This window comes from Lytechinus pictus, chromosome 15, assembly GCF_037042905.1.
Source record: "Lytechinus pictus isolate F3 Inbred chromosome 15, Lp3.0, whole genome shotgun sequence".
NCBI classification, from domain to species: Eukaryota; Metazoa; Echinodermata; class Echinoidea; order Temnopleuroida; family Toxopneustidae; genus Lytechinus; species Lytechinus pictus.
The window spans coordinates 21,492,913-21,510,743 of record NC_087259.1 but is presented as its reverse complement, the minus strand read 5'-3'; the positions used below and the strand labels follow the sequence as shown (position 1 = coordinate 21,510,743).

Here is a 17,831-nt window from a genome sequence, read left to right as displayed (position 1 = left end):
AGATGCAAAATGCCTTCATAGTGAGATTCCTGCTAAAAGACGTGACATAGACTATTGATATGGTACCTGAATAAAACCTATTTTGCACCATGTGGTCTGAAAAACTGCTTTGACTTAAAGAAGATCATCTTAAATGCAGACTCAACAATATTGTCTTACCTGTTGGCTATGGGAACCGGTTGGTAACTCAATGGAAATAATAGATTTCAGTAGTAAAAAGGTTAAAGATCCCCCTCTTGAGGAACTTCACTTGGTTAAAAAAATATAACCATTAATAACTATTGCTTAATTTCCTTTATTTCCTATTTGTTTCTTAGGACAAGGTAAAAATTAAAATCTTTCTGGATTGTAAACAATAACATTAAAAAAGAACAAGTGGAATGCCTCTGGCCGTCTCACCTGCATCACGCGATTCAATATAGCAGCAGTGCTGATTTTGAAAACTACTATAACTCGCACAAGATGTTCAGTGATACTTGGTTACTCTTATTTCCACGTTTTATGAACTAGACCAATACACTTATAGAGATATGATGGCAATTCAACAAATACCCCCAACGTGGCCAAAGTTCTTTGACCTTACATGACCTTTGACCTTGATCATGTGACCTGAAACTCGCACAGGATGTTCAGTGATACTTGATTACTATTATGTCCAAGTTTTATGAACTAGACCAACACACTTTCAAATTTATGGCTGTAATTCAACAAATACCCCAATTTGGCCAAAGTTCATTGACCCTAAATGACCTTTGACCTTGATCATGTGACCTGAAACTTGCACAGGATGTACAGTAATACTTGATTACTATTATGTCCAAGTTTCATGAATCAGATCCATAAACTTTCAAAGTTATGATGGTAATTCAACAGATACCCCCAATTCGGCCAAAGTTCATTGACCCTAAATGACCTTTGACCTTGGTCATGTGATGTGAAACTCATGCAGGATGTTCAGTGATACTTGATTAACCTTATGTATAAGTTTCATGAACTAGGTCCATATATTTTCTAAGTTATGATGACATTTCAAAAACTTAACCTTAGGTTAAGATTTTGATGTTGATTCCCCCAACATGGTCTAAGTTCATTGACCCTAAATGACCTTTGACCTTGGTCATGTGACATGAAACTCAGGCAGGATGTTCAGTAATACTTGATTAACCTTATGGCCTAGTTTCATGAACTAGGTTCATATACTTTCTAAGTTATGCTGTCATTTCAAAAACTTAACCTCAGGTTAAGATTTGGTGTTGACGCCGCCGCCGCCGTCGCCGTCGGAAAAGCGGCGCCTATAGTCTCACTCTGCTATGCAGGTGAGACAAAAACATTGTTCAAAACAACTCATTCTTTATAATCCTTAGTCTAGGATTTTGAATTCTCGCTGTACTTACAGCTTGATTTACAAGTGATTATCAAGTGTTGGAGAGTGCACTAAATTATGGATTTATTTGATGCAATGGATTCCTGCATCTGAAGTGACAATGGGGAATCTGGTCTGAACCTTGCTTTATGATTTCATGCATTAATACTACACTCTAAATGCGCAAATTTTGAGAGTCCAATATTCAATGCATCCTTTTTTCAAAAGGTGCTTTTCACAGGTAAAAAGCATTAATGACCCCACTAATTATGTTAATTAATTTACATGAACAAGGGGCTCATTAAAACAGTGGCCTCATTTTTTGCTGTAACCTAAGGAATAAGTGTGAAATTATTTGCCGTGCCAAAATCATGCATTCATTATTGGACTCTCTTATACATATGTGCTGAATGAAGCCCCGGAATGAAGCATGATTAATGCACAATACCTGCATATTGCAAAGTTAAGAAAAAACTGCCTTTGTAAATTTTGGCCTGAATGTGCACACTGGTTAAAAATGATCGAAATCTGTACTTAACTAGGGGTACTTTGCTAAAGAAAGGCACGTCATTCTTCACATTCAAAGTAGCTGGGAATGGCCCAAGATCAACACAGGTCCAGTAATAAAACAATTTTCCTCTTGAGCTCCAATCCCTGTAATAAAGAAATAATAAAAAGAATTACAAAATTATGAGTGGTTCAGTGGGCAGCTATAATACCAGTTTCCTTACAGGGGAAGGGGGGGGGGGTGTTTCACAAAGATTTAAATTCCCAGTTGCATGCGATATAAAAGAATAAAAGACATCACTGCATTGGTCAATTCGTGCGAAGAGGACGCATGCTACTGCACATTAATAAGATTGCACAATACAAATCTTATGCGCGTCTGCATTTAAACATAGCTATACTTCATATTTCACTCCATGTGACATACCTCCTCCCCCTCCTAGTATCTGTTATCAAGGTCTGCAGTCTAGTTTAACCCAGTCATCACATACCTGATTTACCATACATTTCATTATGGACAATCTCCCCTCCATGGGGAGCATTCAAGCAATGGGGGGGGGGGCAGGGAAGGCTCCCCCCCCCCTGGGAATTATTAAGTTACTTTTTTTACAGCAGATATTTCCATTTGAATGTTAAAAATTTATGAAAGGTAATCTTAATCGTGATGCTCCATTGATTTTTAATACAGGTATATGTAATACTTAAACATGTTTTATAATACTTGCCCTCCGACACACACACACACAAAATTCTTCATATGGTCATAGATCAGGGTGAACAACAATGCTCTGGGCTCCTACTTGAATAGTTTAATATGACAAGTTAGAAATACCACTGTACTGTAGGGGCCAAATGATAATAATAGTCAGTTCTTGTATAGCGCATAACACATTATGAATAACGTCTCTATGCGCGTCCAAAGGACTTGGATATTATTACCCCGGCTGTAGCTCAAGCAGCTTTCCAGCGCTCTGCATTTCAATTTTCAAGGACTAAATTCTTGCCAGGAACCCATTCACCTCACCTGGGTTGAGTGCAGCACAATGTGGATACATTTCTTGCTGAAGGAAACTACGCCATGGCTGGGATTTGAACCCACGACCCTCTGTTTCAAAGTCTGGAGACTAATCCACTGGGCCACAACGCTCCTTGCAGAGAGAGAGAGAGAGTTGCAATCCAACGCAACTACAGAAACCCATCTTAAACTGAATTTCAACTGCGTCTACTGTGGATTTTGTGCTAGATTTTTCTTACTTAAGATTAAATGCAAGTCCTCCTGCAATGGGAGCTACACATAATAAATCAATATTAGGGCCCCGTAACACAAGGCTTTAGAGACTGATTGTGGGGCGGACTTATACAATCGATTCAATTGATCTTTGTGCATGATCAATCATAAAAATCAGCCTTCAGATCAATTACTAAGCTTCATGTAACAGGGTCCTGGTGGGTGTTTCATAAAAGCTGTTCATAAGTTAAGAGCGACTTTAAGAATGACTGTTGATCCTTTCTTGTGGTATATGGTATTTTCATTGGCGATGGTTTGGCACGTAAGAAAGGTTCACCAGTCGTTCCTAAAGTTCCTCTTAACTTACGAACAGCTTTATGAAACGGCCCCCAGATTATCCTTGCCTTTCATGATGGTTGTGGACCTTCCCTCGTTGCTGCAGTAGTGTCCAAGATGATTCTCAGAGAAGATGCAGCATACAAAGATCTGGGGGGTGGTGTAACACAAAGATATAAGATTAATATTTACAATAGTTAATTGTAACTTTTTGCTAATTGTTTCGCCACAGACTTAATATACAGTTGCGCTTCATTGAACAATTTATTACAAAACGACTGAATGGCCATCTCTAATTTGCCACTTTCTTTGAGATTCCGATATACATCAATTTAAGATTCACAGATGGAATGCATCTCGACAGCAGCAGCATAGTGTGGCCTTTCTACATTATATATCTGCAACAATTCAAAATTGAACCGCACTTCTGGTACACAAGGTACATTAATGTTTTCGAATACCCAACACCACTCAAAAAAAAGAGAGAAAATTAAAAAACAATATGGTTATGTCAATATATGCATGAATAAACAAGGCTTTGATGATCCAGATTGCATCAATTACAAATAAGGCCCTATTCAATATTGTCAGGTAATCATACAATCTGCCTCTGTTTAACAAATTTCATCAGCTGGCATTATGCAAGTTCCAATAAAACAGGGGATATATGTGGAACGTGGGGGGGGGGGGTGGGGTATCCTTTGCCTCAGAGTAATTCTCTAATTACATATAAATTGATCTTTGTAATAGAAGATTTATGGAGTATGAGAATTGCTCTGACCTTTGTTCATTCAAACTTTGCTTGGTTTTGACTGTTTATCTTTGCCCAGTTGGCGTAGGCCTACTCTTCTTTCTGGAACCTTTTGTAGCTGATCCATTGATTATTGTCAATCTACCAGTATCACTATCTTGAGTTATCTTGACTTCCTTCTTGCTTTTGATCTTTTTCCGTTTTGAATCCTTTTTGGTATTCTCCTTTTCAGGCCTTTCTTTACTTTTCTTTTTTGTCTTTTTCATATTCATTGTGATGCCCTCTTTGGTGTGTTTATCCGTCTTCTTTTTGATCGACTTATCATCTCTAGTCTTCTTCTTGCTCTTCATTGCCTTGTTTTTGTTCCCTGTGTCCACTTTCGTTTCATGTTTAATTGTTTCACTTTTTGTCTGTTTGGTCACTCCTTCCTTATTTTCTTTGCCTTTTTTATTCTTGGTCACTTTACTTGGCTTCTGTTTTCCATTCAGAATTTCATGTACATCCTTCATTTGTGTCTTCTTTGATGACCTTTTTTTGGTCTTCTTTTGAACCTCCATATTTGCATCCTTATTTCCTGTTTTCCCATTTGATGTCATCATTTTGGTCTCATTTCCAGCCTCTTTTCTTTTTATTTCTGCTTCACTTTTAGGAAATTTCTTCTCCTTTTTATTCTTTGCCTGCTTTTTGGTCTTCTTTTTTGGTTTGCTACGTTTCTCTCTTTTCTCAGCTTTGTCTACAATCAGCAAAAAAGAAAAAGAAAACAAAGAAGAAAAAAAGAAAGAAATGCAAGAGTATTAAAAGGAAATACATCTTTACTCTTTAAAGAATGGTTAATTATGCAAGAACACATACAGACCTTGCATGAATGCATGCAGGCTCAATCTCTGATATGTGGTTAAGTCATGATTCATACATCAATTGATGCATGCGGTTCATTAATCATGAACAGTTTCCACTGCATAGTGTGCAAACAATGTTTGGCTCTAGTTAGCTTGAAGGAATGGATTATTGAAATGATTTTTCTATTCTTCTCAGCATATCTGATGATACCATATCTCAGTATTTTATAAAAACATAAACAACCCATGTGTTTGTTGGGTAATAATCCATAGGAGCCCAAGATGTGGCTGTATACCAATTTAGCCCAACTGGAAACCAGTGTGAATTGCTGGTTCCAAACAGTTTATGAACAGAACAAATTTATACTAATTTGTCCATAGCTTGGACTACCATAAACCAATTCATGTAAAGCTTGGTGTGTGGTTTGTCATCATGCTCTACCAAAAAAACTTTCTTATGAAAAAGCTGAAATGCGTGTGAGTGATGTTTTCGTTGTGCTCTTTACACAAATACCTTTACAATAAAATACTTTCTTCACAGAATGGTCAAACATACACTCAATCGCTCTGAAGGGAAATTATTCGATTACCTACCTTCTTCTTTTCGAACTTTATTTGGTCTGATCATGCTGTGTTCTTCCAGAAGCACCATTCCTTGCACTTTCACCAAGGATTTTTCACTGAGGTAGGTCATTGTCAAACTGCTGCTTTGTATGATGTTTGGGTAACCTTCAAAGTCCTTGAGAATGCATGGGGCAGTCTCCTCATGGCAGTACATCACAAACAGTCCCTTATCCATTTCTATTGCAGCCCAGGGTGCAGGTGAATTGCTGGATGTGGTCTTTGGTTGTGCTTCATGATGATGGTTAGAACCGGCAGGAATTGAATGCTGGTAGGGTGTACATGCATCATTCAGGGGTTCATCCACGTCTACATCAATAGGCAAGTGTTCACCAAAGTTATATTCAGTCGAAGCTGAAGCATCCTTTTGGACTGCCGGTGATGCACTCTTGAGTGATGTCTGGTTGTCTTTCACTTGAAGGATATTTGGAGTTATATTACAGTGGCTGTCATCAATGACTATGACATCATCAAGGTTTTGCACATTGTCGGAATGTGCATTTTGTCCTGTGCTTGTGACAGGCCCATTTCCTGATGACATGGTTTCTTGTCGGACACAGTTAGGTGTCACATCAAAGGACACTGCACCTTTTATGAAATCAAGACAAGCCTGCCCCCTCTTACCCTCAAAGAAGTTACTGATTTCTTTCTCTAACAGACTCCTGTCTGCTTCATCAACAGTACTGTCACTCATTTCATCTGATTCTGGATGAATGATATCTCGAGCAAAAGCACATCTCTGGATGGAGGGTGGGCTAGAGCTCCTAGAGTTTGTCTGTCCATTTTGAATACTTCTGATCCTTGCTACTGTGTCCATGTTCACCACTGCTTCAGGACAGTCTTCAGTAGGGTTGAACCTCCTCTCAGCCATTTTTTTCAACTTCAAATCAGCACGAGATCTTTCTTGATCACTGCTTTTCTTTTCTTGATTATCTCTCTGACTTGGGTTGAATCTTCTCTCATACACCTCATCCAATTTCTTGAAGTCCAAATTTGGAGTTCTTCCACTTTTTCTCTGTATCTCAAAACCAAATGTATGAGTGATAGCTTCCATCTTTTGTTTCAGTTTAGGTGACACTGCTTTATTCTGCAGAGTTGGCTCTGGTTCCTGTACATATAAATCCACATTGTCCTTACTCCTAGGATGATCATCGTGTTTCAGATTTTGAGTGGAATCTTTAGTTTTGTATGCCATACCAGACAAAAAGCTATCTGCTTCCAACCCTGGTGAACTGCTCGATCTAGAGACATCATAGTCACTTGTAGTTAATGAACTATTGTCTGGTCTGGTCTTAACATTGATCTTGTCAGGTTTCTTCATCTTTGTCCCACAGTAATTAATGGATTCTTGTATTTTCTTCTTTCCTTTAGATGGTACCGATGCTGTTTGCCTATACTTTTTTCCAGGTGAGACAAAATACATCCTGTTCGGTTGCTTTTGAATTCTATGTGAACTAGATCCCTTAGACATTGTCATACAAGGCTTCTTTCTTTTCATATCAGTCATACAAGGCTTCTTTCTTTTCATATCAGATTCAAGATACATTTCATCAATTTTTTGAAGAAAGTCATCTTGTTTCGGATTGTACGAGGAATCACAGCCATCCACTTTCATCCCCACAGACTTGTTTGAAGATGAACAAGAGACATCATTGCCATTTGAAATGTCTAGCTCAAGTGATTGGGCATCTCTGTCTATGGTTTCATTTATCTTTCTCTTTTTTACCTTACTCTTGATGGCCTTGTCAAACTTCTTCATATCCACAATTGTCATAGACACTGTACGGCCTTGACTGATTCTATCTGAACCATGTTTGGGTTTAGATAGTGACCTCTTCACAGGTGAAATAAAAGGCCTCTTGTTCCTTTGCTTCAGAACTCCTGGTAAATTTGATTCTGCAGTTTTCATAGATATTGATTTCTTACTGGTGATCATAGCTGTAGGTTCATCACTCACCTTGCTAATCCTGTCGAGACGGGAGCATTGGTTTTGATGCTTTAAAGATTCAGTAGATCCATGAACTTCCATCACGATAGACCTGTTTGATGATAGGAAAGATGCATCATGGTCGCTTGTAGAGAATGAAAGATCACCAACGGGTATGGCAGCATTCTGATCCTTTCCACTTTTCCTTTGCTTTCTTATCCTTTTCTCAATGGCCTTACTCAGCTTCTTCTTGTCTTCTGGTGTCAAGGACACTGTACAACGTCTATGAATCCCATCCAATCCATGAATGCTCTTAGACTGTGACCTTTTGCCTGGAGATATAAAAAGCATGCCATGTTGATGCTTCTGGATTCTAGGTGACTTTGATGCTACAGAAGAGAATGGTGAAGATTTCTTTCTTGTAATTCTATATGTCTTTGCACTTTCTTGGATATTGTCACATTGATCTTGATTCAGGTCAGAAGCTCGTTCCCCTCTTCTGGACTTCACAGTCTTCGTGAAAGCATGAGCTGTTTTCATTGCTGAAGACTTCAGTGCTGATATATCATGGTCACTTAATGAGACAACAGATTTATGGGGATGTCGATCGGTACCTTGCTTGCAGGGAACTTTCTTTGTCCCTGCTATCAAGCGTTTCTTCCTGATACCAGTGCGCTGCGATGCTGGTCTGCTCAGTGGAGAGATGAAACAGATCAAAGGTTTCTTCATGTTTCCTGCCACATCAGAGGCCTGCAACATAAAAAAAATATTAGGGCCTACATTCAATAGTAAAATGATTTAACTGTCATTCTTGTAAAGGCCTGGTGTAACAAATTACAATTGTTGCAATTTATCACACCTTTTTACACTCTATCAAGATCTACTCATCAATTGATTAACAGAATTGGATACTTTGATATATTGACTCTGAAAAAGGGGAGTAGACTATGTGATAAGAATATATTTTAAAATTAAATCTCAACTTTTATATAATTGTGTAATGAAAAATAAGTGAAATTTTAAGATAACACAACCTCATCTAACGTTAGATCTAGACTAGATCTAACTTTTAATTAGTATCCTATTTATATGAAATATTCAGTGTTGTGCTTACAGTTTGAGTTTTCTGTATTGTTTCAAATCAACTCTTGGTCTTAGTTAGGTGACTTGACCTTTCACTAACTTACTTAGTTAAAACAATTTCAGTAAAACATTTTTTTTTCAAATTTTAACGTAGTCTACTGTCTAGATCTAAATCAAGTTCTGTGTTTTTAAAATGAGAACAGTCTGTAACACTGTTACTTAGGCAAGTTACAAGTCTAACTTTGTCTTTAGTAGACTCTATACTTACTTTACTTAGTGTTAGCATTGGAGTTATCTGTAATAGCTCCATGGTGTTAGCTACGTCCGACGTTAAAAAACATTCATCTCACATAAAAAAATGATCAGAAAACTTTTACAATGCATACTAATGGGGCGTTGCAAGAAACTTGCGATCAATTGCGAGTCTATTTTCGTTCCCGAAATCAAGCATATGCCGTGCACTTTAATTGCAAATTTGCAATTAAGTGCAATTGATTGATTGCTAATCTGCTCCATGAAAAAAGGAGTGTAAGCTAGGGCCCTAATCTGATTTGCTTTAGTTAAAAGTGATCAATCAATTGTAAAATTGCAACAGAATATTTGCAATTGATTGTAAATATTTTCTTGCAACAACTGAGTCTAAGACTAAGTAGGCCATATGACAGAAACACACCTGCTAGTGCTATGCTATTTGCTTTAGTTTAGCCTGTAGTTTAGGCCGGGAAGCTGCAAGGCCAGGGGGGGGGGTGGCAAGGTGGTGGGCATCACACTCCGTGCACACTCCTAGTCAGAATTTTAGTATCACATTGTCAATGATCATGATACTGATAGATAGATACCTCAGGCGGTGGTCCGTATAGGCTCCACTACACTTCACTACCGGTACTCTCCGCTCCACCTTTCCGAACAGATACCCGGTAGGTGGAGCGGAGAGTAGCCTATACGAACCATCGTCTGACACTGAGGAGTGAGGTAGATGATAGAGGATAGATACAAATTCTAAAATGCAAGTCAAATTTAACACACCGACATCACTCATATCATATCTGCCAAATTCAATTAGATCTAAAGTTAGGCCTACCGTACCTTAGAAACTTTGATGGCAGCCGTCTTTTTCATATTTTCGAGGAGTTTTAAAACATTTTTTACAGCCTTTTTTTTCTTCCTGACTTGAATTGAGTGAGTGGTATAGACTATAGCTCACCGGCGTCATCTGGCGGCGCGGCATGAACTTATTAAACAGTGCAGTGGTACCGGTAGGGAGTTTAACCTCACCCCGGCCCCTTGCTTGGGCCAACAAGTAAAAAAAAGTAGGCCTAATGACCTAAATTTTGAAGCTAACCCCAAATTACAGGTCTTCAATTTATAGTAAATCTTTTTTTTGCTTGTAATTTCTTTTTTTCACGAACCTCCATTTGGTAGTGAACCCTTTCTTTTTTTTTGCTTGTCAAATTTCTCGGTGAAACCGTCAAACCCCCTCCTTGGAAAACGCTACATGGGAATTAATACGGAAGGAAATCAGAACAATTTTCTTAAATGATTATAAGAAGCTATTACTAGGAGACCACAATCAAAAGACATGGCATATTGGAACGGGTGGGAAAGGGAATTGAACATAGCTGAGGCAAATACAAGGGCGGCGGAGCGAAGTTGAAGGGGGGGGGGGAGGGAAAAAGGGCACCTTTTCTTTCGAAAAGGGTATATAAGAAAAAATGACTTTATCTACAGTGGTGTAATGAACCAAAAAAATTGAGCTAGATATGTTGTATCACGCAAAATTTTTAAGAAGCTGTGAGTGAGTGAAGCGAGCGTGCAATAATTTTTACATCTTTATAACAAAAATCAAATTTTTTGATAGATTTTGACATAATATTCAGAAAATAATTTCACTCTTTTCTCTTTCCTGTTCCTTTTTTTTCATGCATGCTTGTGATGATTTATAAATATATTTTTTTGGGGGGAACAAGAGCCCCCCCCCCCCCCCATCTGTATGCCACTGCTTATCTACCCCACTCACATGATAAAGCACGAAGGATTATTTTTAGTTTTTTTCTCTAAGTATAGTAACATATGAAAATGAGAATATTGTTTTCTTTTTTTCAAAGGATCCTTCATCACATAAAACGGGTCCTTCTCATATGAAAGGGGCTCAGACCATGTTTGTGAGGAGTACTTTTCTTGGGTAAAAGGGGGTACTTACAAGAAGGAAAAGGGGCACTTGCTAACGGCATAAAACAGGCCCGTAGTTATAAAAAGGGACACAGAACACGTTCGTGAGGTGCACTTTTCTTGGGTAAAAAGGGGTACTGATACGAGAAAGGGCAATTTCAAGAAGGGAAGGGGGGCACTAGCTTGCTCACTCATAAAACGGGTTCTTCTCAGGTGAAATGGGTACCAAACACGTCCGATAGCTAGGGGGCATTTTTTTTTGGTAAAATTGGCACGATACGAGAAATGGCACTTTGTAACACCCAAAACGGGTCTTCCTCATGTGAAAGGGGCACACTACACATTTGTGAGGGGCATTTTTCTTGCATAAAAAGGGCACTTTCTTTATCAGTGCTTCAAAAAGTGGAGGGCACTGTGCCCCAGCCCCCCCCCCCCCTCCTCCCTAGTATCGCCGCCCATGGGAAAAAATACGGGAAATAATGGAATGAGCTGAAAGGCTATAGGAGAAAAACTGAATAGGAAAATGATGGAAAGGGAAAATTAAAATAAAGAGAAAAACAAAATCATAAAAGAACATATCCGTCAGAGGCGTAATAGGCGGGGCCACGGTCAGGCCTGTAGGATTTCGATTTCGCCAGGAACATTTAAAAATAAAAGGAAAACGGAAAAAAAAAAAAAAAAAAAGGAGTGATGTGGGCCCTAAGGGAAAGATATTGAAGTTTAAAAAAAAGAGAGGCAAAGGAAAGAAAGGGAAAAGAGATAAGAAAAACGAAAGAAAGAACAGAAAGGGAGGAAATTAAGGAAAACGGAAACAAAAGAGGGAAAAGGAAGGAAGAACACGTGAGAAAGAATCATCCTGAAATATTAATAAATGAGTGCAGAACACTGAATTAAAAAGGTTGGCAAAATTGAACAAAAAGAAACGGGCAATGAAGGTAGAATGGAATGAGTTAAACGGATGGGGGCTGAATTGGAAAAATGAAGAAAATGGAAAAGAAACAAATGAGGAATCTAAAGAACACGACCGGGCTGCCGATGATTAAAAACGAAGCAGGATGAATGTGATTGCGTATGTGTATGAAGTCTTAAAAAATAATAGGCCTAAACATAAAATTCCTGGACACCGAGATGTCCCGGATTTACAACCCAGGCCATCTGAAGGAGCCTTGCCTATTATTATAGCCAAGGGCTAGACATGCCTCTTTATACGGTATATGACCACACCTTTTACTTTTATTGGCAATATCTCAAAAGTTATATCGGGGCTAGTGCCCCTAGCCCCATGCAGTAGGGGCTCATCTGTACCCTTCACATGCATGACAGGGCTCTATTCAATGATAGGGCCTCTGTCCAACCCAAATAAAAACTCGTTTTTATAAGGAAAAGTACAATCAGACAAGTTGATAGGTGAAAGTTTGAACAATATTGGACAAACAACAAGAAAGTTATGAATTTTTAAAAGTTGTAAATGTTGGTAATCACTATACCCATAGAGACTTCAAATTGGCCGCTTATGGAATGTCATAGTAATGTAAGGCAAGGACTACTCTTCCATATACTCCAATACATATTTTGGCTAAAATGTCATTTTTCCCAAAAGTTTTATTTCAAATTATATTTTTCTTTCATGAGGACATAAAACAATATACTACCTGGGTTATAGTTAGATTACTGCCCCAAGGGAATGGGTACTTAGGAGAAAACCACAAATCACTGATAATAAAGTACATGGCCTATGGGAATGTTGTCCTTGCCCCTTGTCATAATTTGATTACCAAGTTGCCAATTTGAAATCTACATAGTATTAGTGATCTCAATTTTAAAGCAGCTATAACTTTCTTATTGCTTGTCCGATTTCTTTCAAACTTCCAACATTCTGTTTAATTTATTGTTCTCCTTCCCAACACAACATTTTATTGCCAAGGCTGGATTCCCCTTTAAGCTTGACGTTGAACCACTGGCATACATATGGGGGGTGTTTTCACAACCAAGAAAAAAAAAAGGAAATTGGGCTACCAAAGGAAATGAAAGAAAAAGGGTGAAATACGATATCATATTTAATTAATATAATGTCAACATGTGTTACGTAATTAGATATTCATTTTCAAAAGGCTAGCGACTTTTAAAAATAAAATTTTCAATACATTTGCCAAGTTGTGTCCTTCAAAACGCTTAGTTTATTACGCCACTGCGTTGAATGTGTTGTATAAAACCCTCCTCCTTTATTGAATTGATTACAAATAGCGGCGATCTTTAGGGTTTTAATTGGCTGAGGTTCTAGGTGCGCCTCCCTTGACCGGACCCCACATAACACTGGCGTACTGTCGTGGGCCATGGCCCTAGAACAAAATAAAAGAGAAACGAAAGAACACTAAACGAAAAAAGTATAAACTATGACATTATTTCTGAATATCACCTGCCAGAATCTATCACAGAGTTAGATTCTCATAAAAATATGATTTTTTTTGTGCTTAATTGCTTGCTCGCTTCTTCTCCTCTGGACCCTTTCTTAAAAACACTTTTGCCACCCCTCTTCCAAAATAGGGGAGGGGGTGTCTTCAGTGTCAGTGACCCCCTCCCGATGTTAATTCGGTGTTATAAACGGATTACCTAAGAATTTCACCAAGAAAGTCTATTAGACCAAAGAGTCACCAGACAAAATTCGACTGAAACTTTCGGACCTAATTGGAAGGAGACAATGACCTCCCCCAACAAACAGGCCTTTTCAATATTATATAGAAAAACATAGACTTTATCAAAATCTAATATCACCAAGGCAAGGATATGGCATTATACACTATTAGTATGATTGTAGAGTCGTACCCAACAAACTGACAAAGGAAATTTAATTCTAAAATGCATTATTAGGGCCTAATTGAAACAAATAATTCAGTAAGAACCGTAAAAAAACATGGTAGATGTGAAAGTATTATAAGCCTTGTAAAATACATCAATTATTCAAACTCAATTAAGGATGGTGATTACATTTTTTGTTTTACTTCTACTGTAAGGCCTGTATACTTTCAACGTATATTAATCATGTTAATGGACATGAAACTGAGCCACATCAATTATTTAGATTTAATCTGAGAAATTTTAAATTATTGATTCTTGATTCTTTATTGCCAGAAAATTAGTTTATATGCTTTGGGAAATCAATTAATTGTTAATCGCTAGAGGGTATTCATTTGTCTTTAATTTAATTTGTCTTTAATTAATTTGTCAATTAATTGTTGTTAAAGTTAGATTAGTTGATTAATTCGTGTAAACTCTGACTTTATGAAGACCAACACAGATACAGGTACGTAATGACGGGTTTTATATCCTAGAAGTAGTTATGCAGGGAACTTCTTTTAAATAACCAAATGCATGGAGTTACATTATTTTGTTCCATGTAATCATCTTCTCGCGAAAATATACCGTCAGCATTGATGCTGTTTATGTTATCAACAATCCGATCAACAATATTGTTCAGTTTCGGCAAAATATTTGCCGAAATAAATATTAATCTATTCATGAAATGACCTGCATCAATAATAACAAAAGACAATTAAAGTTTAACAAATGAAATGCAACATTCATCTTTTGTCTTTTTTGTGAAGAGAAGAGATATACAGGAGATCCCGGGCACGGGAATAAGGAAATTTACTGGGAGGAATCGTTCCCTTTTCAGTATTCCCTAAAAGCTTTTGTATGGCGCCTTCTTCTGTTAACAAATCTGGTATATATACTCTTTTGTGACAAATAATTGTCTATAATTTATATTGAAACGTGATATTGTGTGCAAATGGGAGATAGTAAATGTTTATTTGAATGAATGATTGAATGAATAAATATTTTTTCAAGAAAACAAAATTTTGAAGCATGGCCACAGAGGCCACCAATATTATTGTTCTAAAATTGCAATAATTCACACCATGACAAATTAAAGGCATGATACATAATCATAAATGGACCGTAGAAACGAGGGTTACACTTCGTAATTCCGAAGGTTCGTAATTCCGAAGGTTCTTTATTCCGAAGGTTCTTTATTCCGAAGGTTCGTAATTCCGATACACGTAAATTGCCTATACCTCGATGTTCGTTAATCCGAATATTTGTGGCGTTATTCCGAAGGTTCGACAATGCGAAAACGAAATAAGGTTCGATGTTCCGAAGGTTCGTTAATCCGAAAACGAAATAAGGTTCGTTGTTCCGAAGGTTCGTTAGTCCGAAAACGAAATAAGGTTCTATAACATTTCGTTTTCGGACTAACGAACCTTCGGAATAACGAACCTCCGGAATATCCGAACCTTCGGAATAACGAAGCTTCGGAATTACGAATGTATGCGGAAACGAGGGGGGGGGGGGGGTATTGGATGGGCTTTAGCTCCCACTTTTTTTTCTCAAAATAATCGAAAGGAGTTAGGGGGTGCCATGGGCGGAAATCCCAGGGGGGACAGGGGGACGTGTCCCCCCTACCAAAAATAGTAGGGGGGACACAATATCAAATGTCCCCCCTACTATTTTTTGTCTTTTATGATGGAGAAAAATACATCATTCACATTCGAAATGAACATGTATTTTGGACTAAATGACCTTATATTTTGGGTGAAAACCTTTTTTTTCTTCTTTTTTTTTTGCTTGTCAAATTTTCCAGAGTGAATAAAATAAGATGAGGGGAAGACTTGAAAAATAAAAAGAATATTTCATGTCCCTATATAAAATTTTCGCTCGCGCTTCGCGCTCGCATTGCCTGTTAGGTGATATAATATGGAGCTTAAATATCAAGTTTGGAAGTCAATATGCATTACACATTTCACCTCGGAAATCGAACTTTCATTATTTTGTGTGATTTACAAACTGATTTTTTTTAAGTGCTCTGTACAAATGACAGCTTTATGGTCTAAATATTGACATTTTCTGCTTGCGCTGAACGCTCGCAAATTTGTATTCCATTTAGTTTGAAAAAATATCCCTTTTCAAGTCTGATTGTCAAAACGTAGCAGATAGCGCTACTCGCTCGCATTTTGATTGGCGAGTTATATATGTCTCAATATTGATTTGACAGTTGGCGATTTGCGCTCGCATTAATGGTTAGAAAATATTTCAATTGATGCATTCTATTTATAATTACAAAAGTGCTTGAAATGTCCAGATTTCAGGCCATAATATCATCAGATTTCTCGCCCTCATTAGGCATTAATGAATAAGATATTAATTTAATGATTAAATTGTCCCTTTTGTTTCATTTCGCGCTTAGCAAGAGGAATAGGAAGATAGTCATCATTTTCATATGACATGTCCTAAGGATGTGCCGGTCCTATGTCAAAACTCAAAGTAATAATAATAAAAAATATCAGCTCTTTATTAAGTGCGATACATTTCCACCTCACAATGTTCCTAATAAGTGCTTGAAATATAGAGCTGACTCTTTTTTCAGATCGGAATTCAAAATAGTTTAAGCTCGCGCTTCGCGCTCGCTTTGATTTTCACGATAAAAGATGTGTAGAATGCCTAGATTCAAGGTCTAAATCTGAAACACGCGCGCGATTTTATTCAGATATTCAACTTGTTCTCTATTTAAATCATTATCCAGTTTCAGATCATAATATAAAAAATGTTCTGGTCGAGCTTTTTGCTCGCATTATATATGTAGAAAGATCCCCTATTACTCATCCTTTTTATGATTTACAAAACATGAATAGAGTGTCCCGTTTTTAGGTCTAAATCTCGAAGTTTTCTGCTTGCGCTTCGCTTGCATCAATTGTTTAGTTATATAACTACCCTGTTCACGATTACAAAAAATGATTAAAATGTTCGATTCTTTTTGTAGAAATGTCAAAATTTTTCAACTCGCGATTCGCGCTATATAGCATTATCTGATTGTTGAAATATGTAACGTCTTCATGGCTAACTGCAAGCAAGTACCTGTTTGATCAGTTCAAATTAAACGCATATAAACATTTTCTGGCTGCACTTTTCACTCGCATTATTAACGTGAGGAAGACCCCCAATTACTCATCCTTTTCATGATTTACAAAACATGAATAGAGTGTCTCGTTCTTAGGTCTAAATCTCAAAATTGTCCGCTCGCGCTTCGCGTTCGCATTGTTTAGTTATACACATATTATGTTTAAGTAACAAAAAGTGCTTAGAATTTCCATTCTTTAGGAAAAATTTCAAAAAAGTTTCAGCTCGCGCTTCGCATTATTTGATTGTTGAAATATGTAAAATCTTCATGGCTAACTGCAAGCAGTCTTTAACAGGTACCTTTTCTATCAGTTAATTTCTGCTCACACTTTGCGTTCTTAGTAATTATTTAGTTGCATACACATCTTTTTCAGAATAACAAACATTGCCCAGAATGTTCAAATTTAGGAAAAAATACATAAAATTTCCACACACAAAAAAATTTACTCGCGCTCGCATTATATAAATAAGGATTATGATATTATATATTTTATGTTGATTCATAAGAATAAAGCTAAGAACTGACCATGGGGACTACCCCTTCAATTAAACAAACATAAATCATCTTCGAGCGGCCGATCGGGGTTTAACATATGGCTGAAAAAAAAAATTGCCCCCCCCCCCTATTGGCAAAGGCTGGATCTGCCCCTGTGGTCCCCCTACCTTTCGGGACAGATTTCCGCACATGGGGGGTGCTCATATACCCGAATCGTGAAGCGAATCACCGCCCCTATATATAGATCAAGAGAGCATGCGCGAATTGCCATGATTGGTTGTCTAAGATGGGCGTAGCTACAGTTTTTATCGAGTATTCAGCTTCTCAGGATTGATGATCATGATCATACGTTAGATATGTAGGAAGGAATAATCCTCCATTTGGGGAATTCAGTTACAAACTTTTGACATTTTCACTCTATCCCCACGTTTTGAGTCAACACATAAAGTTTAGCAACCAAGAATGCAGAGACGGAGACTGAAGCTATTGTTTTAGATCATCCGGAGTCCGAGTCCACGATTTGTTTTCTGCGAGCTTGCACTTCAGAAATAAGCAACAC

General features: G+C 37.6%; 1 protein-coding gene across 1 annotated transcript; it reads right to left on the bottom strand.

Annotated features, from left to right (window-relative positions):
- Window positions 1-1,943: 1,943 nt before the first annotated feature.
- LOC129277898 (uncharacterized) lies at window positions 1,944-9,904 on the bottom strand. The gene is made up of 4 exons (XM_064110031.1): window positions 9,742-9,904; window positions 5,619-8,322; window positions 4,280-4,918; window positions 1,944-2,017 (listed from the first exon to the last, which is right to left on the bottom strand). The coding sequence occupies exons 1-4, from the start codon at window positions 9,772-9,774 to the stop codon at window positions 1,944-1,946; spliced, it is 3,450 nt and encodes a 1,149-aa protein (XP_063966101.1). The 5' UTR covers window positions 9,775-9,904.
- Between the last annotated feature and the right edge of the window lie 7,927 nt (window positions 9,905-17,831).

Bases quoted from the DNA above. Each gene is read 5' to 3' on its own strand.
- LOC129277898 (XM_064110031.1), bottom strand. From the start codon at position 9,774: ATGAAAAAGACGGCTGCCATCAAAGTTTCTAAG. The intron at 4,919-5,618 runs GTAGGTAATCGA...TGCTGATTGTAG, and splicing joins TAAAGTTCGAAAAGAAGAAG to ACAAAGCTGAGAAAAGAGAG. The intron at 2,018-4,279 runs GTAGGCCTACGC...TCTTTATTACAG, and splicing joins AAAAGGTTCCAGAAAGAAGA to GGATTGGAGCTCAAGAGGAA.